We start from the raw sequence: 11,625 nt of genomic DNA, 5'->3' as shown, positions 1-11,625 counted from the left end.
CAACTGTAGCAATGGCACTATATGCCGTTGCTTTAGTTGTACTATGCCGTTCTTGCGCGCATGCGCAGAGTGACGTCATCACGGCTCCGGCTAATCACAGCGCTGGAGCCACGATACCCGGAAGTCACTTGGGGACAACATGTCGGCGGTCGGAGGGGGAGACGTGGACCGATGCGGGGGCTTCGATCTGAGGTAAGTAATACATAATTAGCTAGTATGCTATGCATACTAGCTAATTATGCCTTTGTCTTGCAGGGTTTTTTGTTTTTTTGCTGAGGGTTTACTTCCTCTTTAAGGAAAGATTTTGATTGCTGACACAATACTATGGAAGAATGGGTCTAGAATATACTATACATGATTGCATGCATGGTCGCCACCTAGGTGTATAATATAGATTGGATCAGTGGCGGCCCGTCCATAATGGGTGCCCCCCCTAATCTCCATGTGGGGCATCAGACGCATAGATTTCTACAAGCTTTTTTTTTTTGAAGCACATAATTAGAGCCTGAGGCTCTAATTGGCTTCAAAAAGTTTGGGCTTGGGGCGCAGAGCACTGTGCCCCGAGCCCCCCCACTTGTGACATTAGGGATTTATCATTCGCTGATGTCTTCCTGTTTCTCCTCCTGGCCAATCAGGACAGGAAACGGGTCTTAAGAATGGATTGGCCGGGAGGAAAAGCCAGGGAAGCCGCCCGCAACCTGAAAGGGATAAGTGTGGACCTGGCCTGGGGTATGTTTGCTGCCCCACCCAGCCGCCACTGGATTGGATATACAGTATATGCTTGAAAGGTGAAGTGCCTCTATCCTTGCTATGACAGAAAGGGACCGAGTTCTTTGGATGGGACTCTGAAGGCTTCTGATCATCGTATTATTTGAAAGTACTCGTGTCGGACTTATTTACAACATGCTCTATGGGCGGCCAGGTGTAAATGGACTCTGCTGTTTATTTACTACCCACTGACCACTGATCAAATCCACCTAGACCAGGGGTAGGCAACCTCAGCCCTCCAGCTGTGGTGAAATTACAAGTCCCATGAAACATTGCAAGACCATGACAATCACAGGCATGACTCCTAAAGGGAAAGACATGATGGGATTTGTAGCTTCACCACAGCTGGAGTGCCGAGGTTGCCTACCCCTGACCTAGACAGAGGGAGATGGATCCACATCAATTTATTTTTAGCGTACTGGATCGGAACTGAGCTAGACAGGTGTAAACGGACACCAGACCCTTTACGTCTGCCGGTCCATTGGGATGAATGGACCGTCTGATCAGGTCCATCAGGTCTGAAAAACTGACAAGCAGGCCTGATCAGAACGTTTGTGTGAAAGGGGCCTTAGAAATAGTACATTCTGCTATGCAGCAGTTTCACATGTAGATTTTTTAATCAGCAAATATATGTTAGAAACATGAATATCTGGTTTCTGATTACATGTTCTGGTAGATGTACATTATTTGTAGGGTAAGCAATGCTCATGTCCCAGGCATCAACCATAGCCACATGAAGGTTGCTGAATATATCTTTCAGTATCAGGTTCTGGATATATCCATGAAAATCACTGAGTCTTTCAGGATCTGCATCGATCTCTCTGGTGTTGTCTATTTTAACAATAACCTTTGTGTCTGGACTTCGTACAAGGAGGCGCTGTACAGCTTTGTAGACATTGAGAACCCTTCTAATGAACAGATAGATGGGAAAAAGTCGAAAGTGCTGTCCCATGCTGATGACAAGAACATAGTGTGGACCACCAGCCAGCTGGTCTATTTCCCGACTCATATAGTTGTCATCTTTGACTGTATAGAAGTGGCTTGCAACAAAAGGATGGCTGTGCTTTTTCCAATAAAGCAGAATGTTCTTCTCCTGATCTGATGCCATGAGCAGAGATTCTAGTCCAGCTCTATGGAGATTAAATCTTTTCAATCCTGTATGGTAGATTGAAATAAAGCAAAAGAAAATTAATAAATTGTTCATTGAATAAATACCTTAAAAACAGATTAGTTAAAAAATTTTTAAAAGATTAGTCGTTTACATAAGGAAGATAATATTATTTGTGCTTTGAAATCATATCTATCACAGGACCTACAATTCATTTTCTGATATAATTAACCAGAATTTTCTGTACTTGCTGTAAATGTTCTTAACCTTAAGAAAGAAAACGAATGCAGCCACTACATCTGAGGACTGATAAACTGCAATATACAATGTAGCGCTGATAATTTTTGCCTGTCTTTTTAATGTAATATGTGCATACTTTGGTATTTGGCACCATCTAGTGGCCAAAACGTGAAATGGACTTTATTTTATTTTCTATTTCAAGAACATGGAGAAATGTTAGAGGAAGTGACTGTTTGTTTACATTTTACAATGACCTACCTACCCACAATGCCAAGTGACCTACCCATAGACACTCAGCACTGAACTGCATGCTGGGTAGGTTATAAAAGGCCCCGCGCGGCCATCTTGTGTCTGTTCTGGACGCGTGGCCTGCCTACAAGGACCTGTGAGGAGTTTTCCAGGGAGCGCGGCCTACACTTGCTGCGGAGCGGCGCGATCAGCGACTCTGCTTTGTACCTGCGAGCTGGAAAGATGGTGTGACAGAACTGGGAAGGATCCAGAAGCACCCGTCGGAGCCATCAGAAGGTCCCGGTTCATCCCGCAGAGCAGAGCGGTGTAACGGCGCCAGCTGGTGAGGAGCAAGACTGAGTGCACTGGAGTGGAGCTGTTCTATTCATTCTCCAGACCTGGTTGGCTGAGAGGGCTGCTGCCCATAATTTATTAACGCACTTTTTTACACCGAAGTTTATAACACAGTGTTGCTGGGACCTGTAGTCCCACAGAGAAGATCTTAAGCAAAAGGACTGAGTTTAAACAGGCCTAAAGCCTATCCTTCACTGTACTACTGACACTGTGTTACTAAAAGCCAAATTGCACCGAAGGCAGTTGCAGGTGTACTGCACTACAAGAATAGTTCCAACATCAATTTTCCTTTAATCCTGGTTTGTTCCACTGTTGGATTACAATTAGTACCACACAAATAGCTAGCAGAAGACAGAAGAAAGAAAAGACTGCATCTCTCATTATAAGGCCTTGCATCCTATTGATTATCAGAGGGACTGCATTATAAAGCAGGGGGAGCTCCCTAGGAATTGTATCGTGCTTTATGGAAAACCATTTGTCTTCTTGTGGTTACCAGAACGTGCTGGAAGGTGCCCAGAGTTAAGGTGTTTTCACTCTGGGCATTAGTCCCACTTGGAGACGCACTTCCAGGGGTCAGTTAAGATAACCTCATGTGTACAGACTGTTGTGAAAAAAACCTTTTAGGCTGTTGCATTACGTTTGTGTGACAGTGCAAATACTGTAATAATTATTCCATACCAGTTCCAGTAAAATTTCGTTCCTGGTTAAGACCATTGGTGTGGAGTGCTGTTCTTCTTATTTTCAGCAGGTGAAGCATCAGATGCCCAGGTAATAACAAAGTTATATTATTACTTATTTGCACATTGTGGGGTTGTCTTTTACTATTTGCTTCACATCAACACTACACAACACAGCTGTGTCAAAGGGATTGAGTCAAGTTATTGGGGGTGTAAGAGCAGAGTACAGGCCCAATCAAATACCAGCAGCTTCTTCGGGGGTCAGTGCTACATACAATATTTTTGTTTTTGAGTTTAGATATCATTGAATAAAGCACCTGACTGATTAGGCAAGAGTTTCTGCAAGCAATGTTTAGTCCAGCTCCATATTTACAATATAGAAGTCTGCTCTATGGAAAGCATTAATTTCTTTTTGTTGGCCCAAATGAATCCATTTTTTTCAGTTATTTTGGCATTTTGTTTAATTTTCTTTTTTTAACCTGTCAGTTTCTAAACCCCGATATGAGTGGATCCTCTGCACAATGATTAAGGAATGAGGAACAGCTAAGTTACCACTAGACACAAGGGATTACATCACTTTTTGGTAAAAGGGGCTGATCTCTAATAATTTAATTGAATAATTCCAGCAGAGATGAAAGTATGTAGGACCCTAACCACTTTGGGATAAGCCTAGTTTAAGCCTAGTTTATTTCTCGGTCAAAAATACATAATTACATTATTAGTAAGTTATCATGTCCTTGTAAGTTTCAACGGTTTACATAAGTTGAATACCTTATAAAAATTTAGAATTTTAATTTGGGTATTTACTGCAGACTTGCTCACAGAATTTAATGGAAATTTTAATAGGAGAATACAATAAAAGATCAAATGCCCTTGATATAGACATTATTAGTTTATGTGGAAAATTGCCACAATTTAAAACTCATAAATCCCTAATAATTAAGGAGGATAAATTAAAAATACATCTGGAGGTTTATAATAAAGAGATACTAATTAAAAAAGGACATAAATTCATACGGGATAAAAATGCATTCCAAGATGGAAGGGCCTATAAATGGACCCAAAATAAATACATCAATAATAAAGGAAACCTTAGTCAAGTACAACACTGTTTCTTCCTAACAGGTGCCTAACCCTTTATTGGTTTCTTCTCAGGCATCTTATAAGCACAAAATGCACAAAGCACGAAACGTCAATATTATGGCGACCCTACACAAGTCCAGTAAGCCAAAAAACAAGTTTGAACAATATTCACAAACCATCTCACTCTACTACACAAACACTGGAATTATTTCCGACCAACTCTATGGTACAAGATAATGCACAAACTCTGGGAGAAGGTGTTCCTCCTGCACAGAAATCACAAATGAGAGAACCTATCTCTCAATGCAATATTTCATCCTCTGATTCATTAGATTTAATCTCTAGTGATTCTTCTTTTTTAGAACGAATTCTAGCAGGTGTCAGGCCATTACAGCCCAATCTCAATACATACACACAAGTAGCGCTATAAGATTGACTTAAATGTAATCAATCTTTCATCATATAATCTGTCTGACCCCCTTGAGGAAAATGATACAGCAGATCTCATCGATTGTATCGATCTTCCACGGATTTTAGAATTAGTGGAGGAACAGAGTCGATCTACAAAAAAAAATTTTAATAAATCGTCACTGAAGAAAAAATCTGACTTTTGCCCAGCGCACAGTACTAACCCAAATGCTAGCCGCTTTTCCTAAACTAGTAAACAAAGATTTAGAAAAATTAAAAATGCATACAAAATGTCCCACAAGCTTAAAGAAGAGAAAGAAGTCCTGGCGTTAAAACAACTTTCTGATAATAATCAAATCACTATTACACCTGCAGATAAAGGCGACAATATTGTCTTATTAGACAATGAAAAATATATCAATATGTGCAATAAAATTCTTAAAAAACAAGATTGGTACCACCGCATCCCGGCAGACATTGTAGAGAAATATAATAAAGAATTCAATGCATTAGTAGACACCGCCTATCTGAATAATGCAATCACAAAAAATACATGGAACTTTATTAGGAACAACTTCCCTCGAGTCCCTACCTTTTACGCACTCCCTACAATTCACAAGGATGTAATAAACCCGCCCAGAAGACCCATTATTTCAAAGACGGGCGCAATTAGTGAAAACGCCAGTAAAATAATAGACACATTTTTAAGACCATATGTTGTATCATTATCGTCTTATGTAAAAGACACCGTTAATTTCTTACAAATCATTGACAACCTATGCATCCCTGATCATGTATTGCTAGCCACAATAGATGTTGAAACACTATACAGTTCAATTCCCCATGAAAAAGGCTTGGCAGCCATTAAACATATTTTATAACAGGCAGGAGACTCAGATCCAAGTTATAATGAATTCATTCTGTCACTTAGAATTCATTCTTGGACATAATGTCTTTACTTTCAATGGCTCCCACTACATCCAGATGCAGGGGGTTGAGATGGGGACTTGTTGTGCCCCATCGTATGCCAACCTGTATCTGGGGGAGTGTGAGAAAATGTTTTTGGCAGATGAGGCTTTGTCGATATATACGGACCAGATCCTGGGATGGTATTGATACAATGACAATATCTTCATCGTTTGGAATGGATCACCAGATATGCTTCAGCAATGTCTATTTAGAATGAACAAGAATGACTTTAACCTAGGATTTACAATGTCCTATGATAGGGAACGCATCACATTTTTGGACGTGAAAGTTTATAGAGGAGAGGGAGGTACCCTTTGTAGCAGACTATATAGAAAGCCCACAGCTGGCAATACGATACTGCATGCCTCAAGTTTCCACCCAAAGGCCTTAATAGACTCAATACCATATAGTCCGTGTCTAAGGATAAGACGCAATTGTTCAAATGAAAGTGTCTACAAAATAGAAGCGGCAAAACTACGAGCTAGACTCTTGCTCAGAGGCTACTCTCATGCCTCTTTAAAAAGATCATATAAACAGGCTTCTATACAACCTAGAAATAAACTACTCCATGCACAGAAACCAAAAAAGATGCCAATCCTCTAAGAATTATTACAAAATATACTAATCAACAAGAAAAAATTAAAACAATTGTAGAGAGATACTGGCACAGACTAATGCCCCGTACACACGGTCGGACTTTGTTCGGACATTCCGACAACAAAATCCTAGGATTTTTTCCGACGGATGTTGGCTCAAACTTGTCTTGCATACACACGGTCACACAAAGTTGTCGGAAAATCCGATCGTTTTAAACGCGGTGACATAAAACATGTACGTCGGGACTATAAACGGGGCAGTGGCCAATAGCTTCCATCTCTTTATTTATTCTGAGCATGCGTGGCACTTTGTCCATCGGATTTGTGTACACACGATCGGAATTTCCGACAACGGATTTTGTTGTCGGAAAATTTTATCTCCTGCTCTCCAACTTTGTGTGTCGGAAAATCCGATGGAAAATGTCCGATGGAGCCCACACATGGTCGGAATTTCCGACAACACGCTCCGATCGGACATTTTCCATCGGAAAATCCGACCGTGTGTACGGGGCATAACACTTGACTCATCATTGGGACAATTTGTCCCCGCTACACCCCTTTTTGCTTTTAAAAGAGCTACATCTGTAAAAGATAGGGTTGTAAATAGCGAATTGAAAGGAGAATCAAGTAAAAATCATTGTAAATATACAGGAATCTACATGTGTGGGACCTGTAACTACTGTAAATTTATGCTTACTCAAAAAAATCCTATCCTTCCAAATGGTCAAATTTTTTATCCTAAACATTTCGCAAATTGCAGAACAATTGGAGTGATATATATGTTGCAATGTAGCTGTGGTTGTTTATATATCGGAAAAACGAAACTAGAATTTTGGAGGAGGGCATACAGACATATAAGAAGTATGCAGGTATGCAACTCAGATCTCCCTCTGGAAGGTCATGTAAAAATAGTACATGGCGGTAACTTTCCAAATGTTACATTTTTGATCCTGGACCGTATACACCCCAGCTCCAGGGGAGGGGACTGGAACAAGGTCCTTCTCCAATGGATCCATAAGTTGAAAGCTACACAGTCACCAGGGTTAAATTAAGCTGTCTGCTTTAAACCATTCCTTGAGGGCTTTTCATTGGGAAGAATGGAAAAATAAACTATATATATTGATAATCTAGACTCTACATTTATAGAGAAATCATTAACCCTGTTCTGTTTGGGATGTATAACATGTTTAGATATAACCGGTAACCACTATGCCCCCTATCTTTTTCCATTTACCTATGTGTATTATATTCTGTATTTTTGATACACTGCTATATAACAATATCTTCCTGTTGTAAAAAGTTTTAATGCTGTCTAAAAATATGTGTGCTGCTTGCTGAAGACTTCTTCAATATCCAAAAATATACGAAAACAAAAATTTTAAATAAGGAACTTTGGAGTAAAGTAAGGATCAGTGCCCATCTGCAGCCTCATCAATCCACATCAATGCAGCCTCACGATTGCCTTCAATGCAGCAGCCTCACCATTGCCATCAGTGCAGCCTGACTGACGTCCACCTGCAGCCTAGAGGGGACAGGGAGGGGGCGGGACGAGCGTCGACAGATTACATACAAAGAGAATCTCCTATGATAGACAGAACAGTGGTCCAATGGTGGCCCAGGAGACAGGACTTCCTATTACAGAGCCTGCCAAGTAAACAGGAGATTCTCACTGTATGTAATCTGACAGCGCTCGTCCGGCCCCCCTCCTTGTCCCTTCCGAGGCAGCTAAAATTGAAGTATTGGCGTATAACACGCACACGCTATTTGCACCCGATTTTCATGGTAAAAAAGTGAGTGTTATACGCCAATAAATACAGTATATATTTATATTACATGCATTTTGTATGTTTTACATATGTGACTGATGTTTTGGTGTTTGGTATTGTTCCCTCTGCAGTCTTGCTTCTTGCTCCCCCTTGTTCCACAGAGAGGCCATTAGGACCACCCGGCACACTAAGCCGCCTGGGCTAATTAACCCGCAATGGCTTATGTGAGGCTACAGACGTGATTACATCTTCGTTTTTGCTCCATCTTGCTACTGCAGCGGACATGCACCGTCCGCTGGTGAAGCTGTGTGTGTCAGTGGGCGGTGTCCTTTTTGAAACTAATACCCTTTTGGAAAGAATATCTTTGAACCATTCTGCTATTCTATTTATATTTAACGAACACAAATTGTGGCTTATTTATTCAGCCTCTACTCAACAATGCGATAGTGTCTATATATTATCTGTAATAGATTAATATAAAAATATATGGCCGACCAAAATACCATATAGGAATAAATACATGTTTTTTTCCTTTCTACGATATTCTTTCCTCTCCAGCATTTTATATTGTTTACATTTTTTCCAAAAATGGTCCAACAATCAATTAATCAATTTTCAACTTATCATACTTTTTTTAGTTGAGGTCAGCTCTCCTACAATAGAGCCCTTCTCCTGCCTTGGCTTATTGTCATCTGCAATATTCAGGTACACATAAAAATATTCATATAAGAATACCATTAAAGGATATATTTATTAATAACAACATATAAATACATCTTTTTATTATTTTTATTTTGATTATTATTATACCCTAGAATGATTTATGCCTTTTATTGCGGGACCTTTCTATATTTGACCCCAGCGAGTTCCTCTGGCCACTCCCCCTCTGTAGGATGTGGAGGGGGCAGAGAGTTGGCTCCCTGGGATTTATATACTACACAGCTTTGAAAAAACTCCTTTGATGGTTGTGCTATTGAAGTATAAAGTCAGCAAGCACAGTTCCCTCTGTTATATCTTTCTTGTTTTTAAATGTAATATGATGGAAGTTTAATTTACCACGTCACCAGAAATATATGTAAGTGTATCCTTAAACGAAAGTTACAACTGTGATTTACAATGTATTTCAATATCATTAGATACTTATTGTTTTTCAAATTATATTATAGATATATTTTCCTCTTCAATATATACCCCTGAAGAAGGAGATATCTGTACTCCGAAACGGTGCAAGAGGATCATATCTGTCATTTTAGAATATGGTGATAATGTTATGAACTGACAATACACTCTATCCTCATATGTATATTTTAGTTAATGTGTTTAATAATTAATAACATTTCTTACTGAAATACTCTCAAATATTTTTAATCTTAAATTAGGTGTGTCTGAAAAGTCCATCATAGGGGATCTTTTTTGTTTTGTTTGGGTATTTACAACAAAGTATTACACTCTGCAATAATATACGTAAAGAGGTGTTCCAGCCAGGGGAAAAAAAAATTAAAAGTCAGCAGCTACAAATACTGTAGCTGCTGACTATTAATATATGGACACTTACCTGTCCAGGGAGCCTGCGATGTCGGAACCCCAGCCGATCTTCAGATCAGCTGTCGGGTGCTGCCACTGCCAACTCCACTAAGGGAAACTGGCAGTGAAGCCTTTCGGCTTTACAGACAGTTCCCTACAGCGCTGTGCTTTCTAATTGGCCCGGCGGCAGAGGAAGGAGGAATGGGGGTCGAACTTCCAAGGGAAGTTCTAATTGGCCGTGGCGCCGTCTCCCAAAAGTGGGGACAGGGACATGTCAAAAACAGGTACCTGTTCTCCTCTGTCCCCTTAAAAGGTGCCAAATATGGCACCAGAGAGGAAGCAAATAAGTGGAAGATCCACTTTTGGGTGGAACTCCGCTTTAACATACTGTACTAGATAAAATAGTAAAAATGCAATTTTTTTTACCTTATCATATAAAGTACATAGGTAGACAAACATACCTTTTAATGTACCTGTCAGAGTATTAAACCATTGTCTTAATGTGGAGTCTCCCAAAATATAGACCATTTTGTCCTGTAAACAAGTGTACATCTGTTCCTGAGTACTAAAGTTTTTGATTTTACAAAAAGCAGGATTCCAGATATTTTTCAGCACAAAGCCGCTGGGAAATGGGGAGTCCATTCCTATCTTGCATTCTCCTAGCGGTGCTGATGGTGGTCCTGGTAAAACAACAAAAAAATATATATATTATTGTACTCTTGCATTTTTGATGTTCATATGTTCAATGAATGTCAAGATTGTCAAGATTTCAGAACATGTAAAGTACAGTCAAACCTTAGCTAAAAGTTTTGAAGTGGACCTTTTCCAGGAAAGTGAAGATTTCCTGTTTTACAGAGAAAATCTAGAATAGTTAATTGTCACTAAGCAGTACTCTACTATTTCCCTTAAATTTCTTAAAACTGTTCTTCTGAAGGCTTGCTGGAGAGGAAGCTGTACCTGCAGTGGAACCTGAGGAGGAGAGTACCCCCGATGCATCAACGGACAGAGGCTGCCAGTCCTGTAGATTCTTTGGACGCTTCCAAGGGTGCAGCCTATGGCCCAGGTGAAGGGCCCTGTTGACCCTCAACCACCTGAGGCCTCGGGGCTCCAATCAGGAAATGAGAGTTCAGAAGGTGAAAACAGTGAGGTCCCCCACCCAACGTGATCCAACCGAGGACAACTCCCTGCAAAGTACTCTGATTATGTTATTTGAAATGTTACTGTTATTACTGTGATTATGTTTTGTGCTGTTATGTGTTGTTCTTTGCTGTGTTGCGATGCTGAGGACAGCATCTGTCAAAGAAAGGGGGGGTGTAGGCAGGTGCAGTCTGTATTCTCCACTGCAGGTGACACTCAATCAAAGCAGCAATGCAGAAGGGGAAAGAAGTTGAGGCACTGGGTTCCTCTATGACTTCCTGCGGTCACAAGAAGACAGCTGTCGGACTGGATGCTGGCGGCCCATGTGATTCCAGAGGTCTTTTTGGGTCAGGAAGAGTCTATTTAAGGCTTTGGCTCCCTGGTTCGATGTGCTTTATGCGAGTGGCTAGTGTAGGGACTGGTTCGCCGTTTGGCAGGGATAGTGTTTAGAGTTAGGGAAAGGTTCCAGTGGAGTAGGGCCAGTGCAGGGACTACGTCTACTTCTCTTCAGGAAGCCTCCCTTTGGATGTGGATTGGCCAGACCGCAAGCTGCTCATCGTGCAGGCGCTGTCAGCATCCTAAAGTCTTCATACCGCTGTCACTGTTCATAAATGGCTTCATACGGGTGTGCCTACCCGCCAGGCCTGAATAAGTTGTGTTAAACATTTCTACAATATAACTTTATTGACTAACTTGGACTCTGTATACTCACTGTCCACCACACCATGCTGCACCTTGCTCTCTTGCTTAAGGGGCAGGCTGTCACT

At 40.7% G+C, this 11,625-nt stretch overlaps 1 protein-coding gene across 1 annotated transcript in view; it reads right to left on the bottom strand.

The window, feature by feature from the left end:
- Nucleotides 1-1,363: 1,363 nt before the first annotated feature.
- The window catches only part of LOC141114266 (NXPE family member 2-like), a 35,471-nt gene continuing 25,209 nt past the window's right edge, over nucleotides 1,364-11,625 (bottom strand). Inside the window, exons 5-6 of the mRNA XM_073607851.1 lie at nucleotides 10,183-10,401; nucleotides 1,364-1,923 (exon numbers count right to left, since the gene is read on the bottom strand). Of these exons, the coding sequence (XP_073463952.1) occupies nucleotides 1,388-1,923; nucleotides 10,183-10,401 (755 nt within the window). The 3' untranslated portion in view covers nucleotides 1,364-1,387. The remainder of the gene's footprint in view (nucleotides 1,924-10,182; nucleotides 10,402-11,625) is intronic.

The sequence above is a fragment of the Aquarana catesbeiana genome, linkage group LG12 (genome assembly GCF_042186555.1).
Source record: "Aquarana catesbeiana isolate 2022-GZ linkage group LG12, ASM4218655v1, whole genome shotgun sequence".
NCBI classification, from domain to species: Eukaryota; Metazoa; Chordata; class Amphibia; order Anura; family Ranidae; genus Aquarana; species Aquarana catesbeiana.
This window is presented reverse-complemented; position numbering and strand designations above follow the sequence as displayed.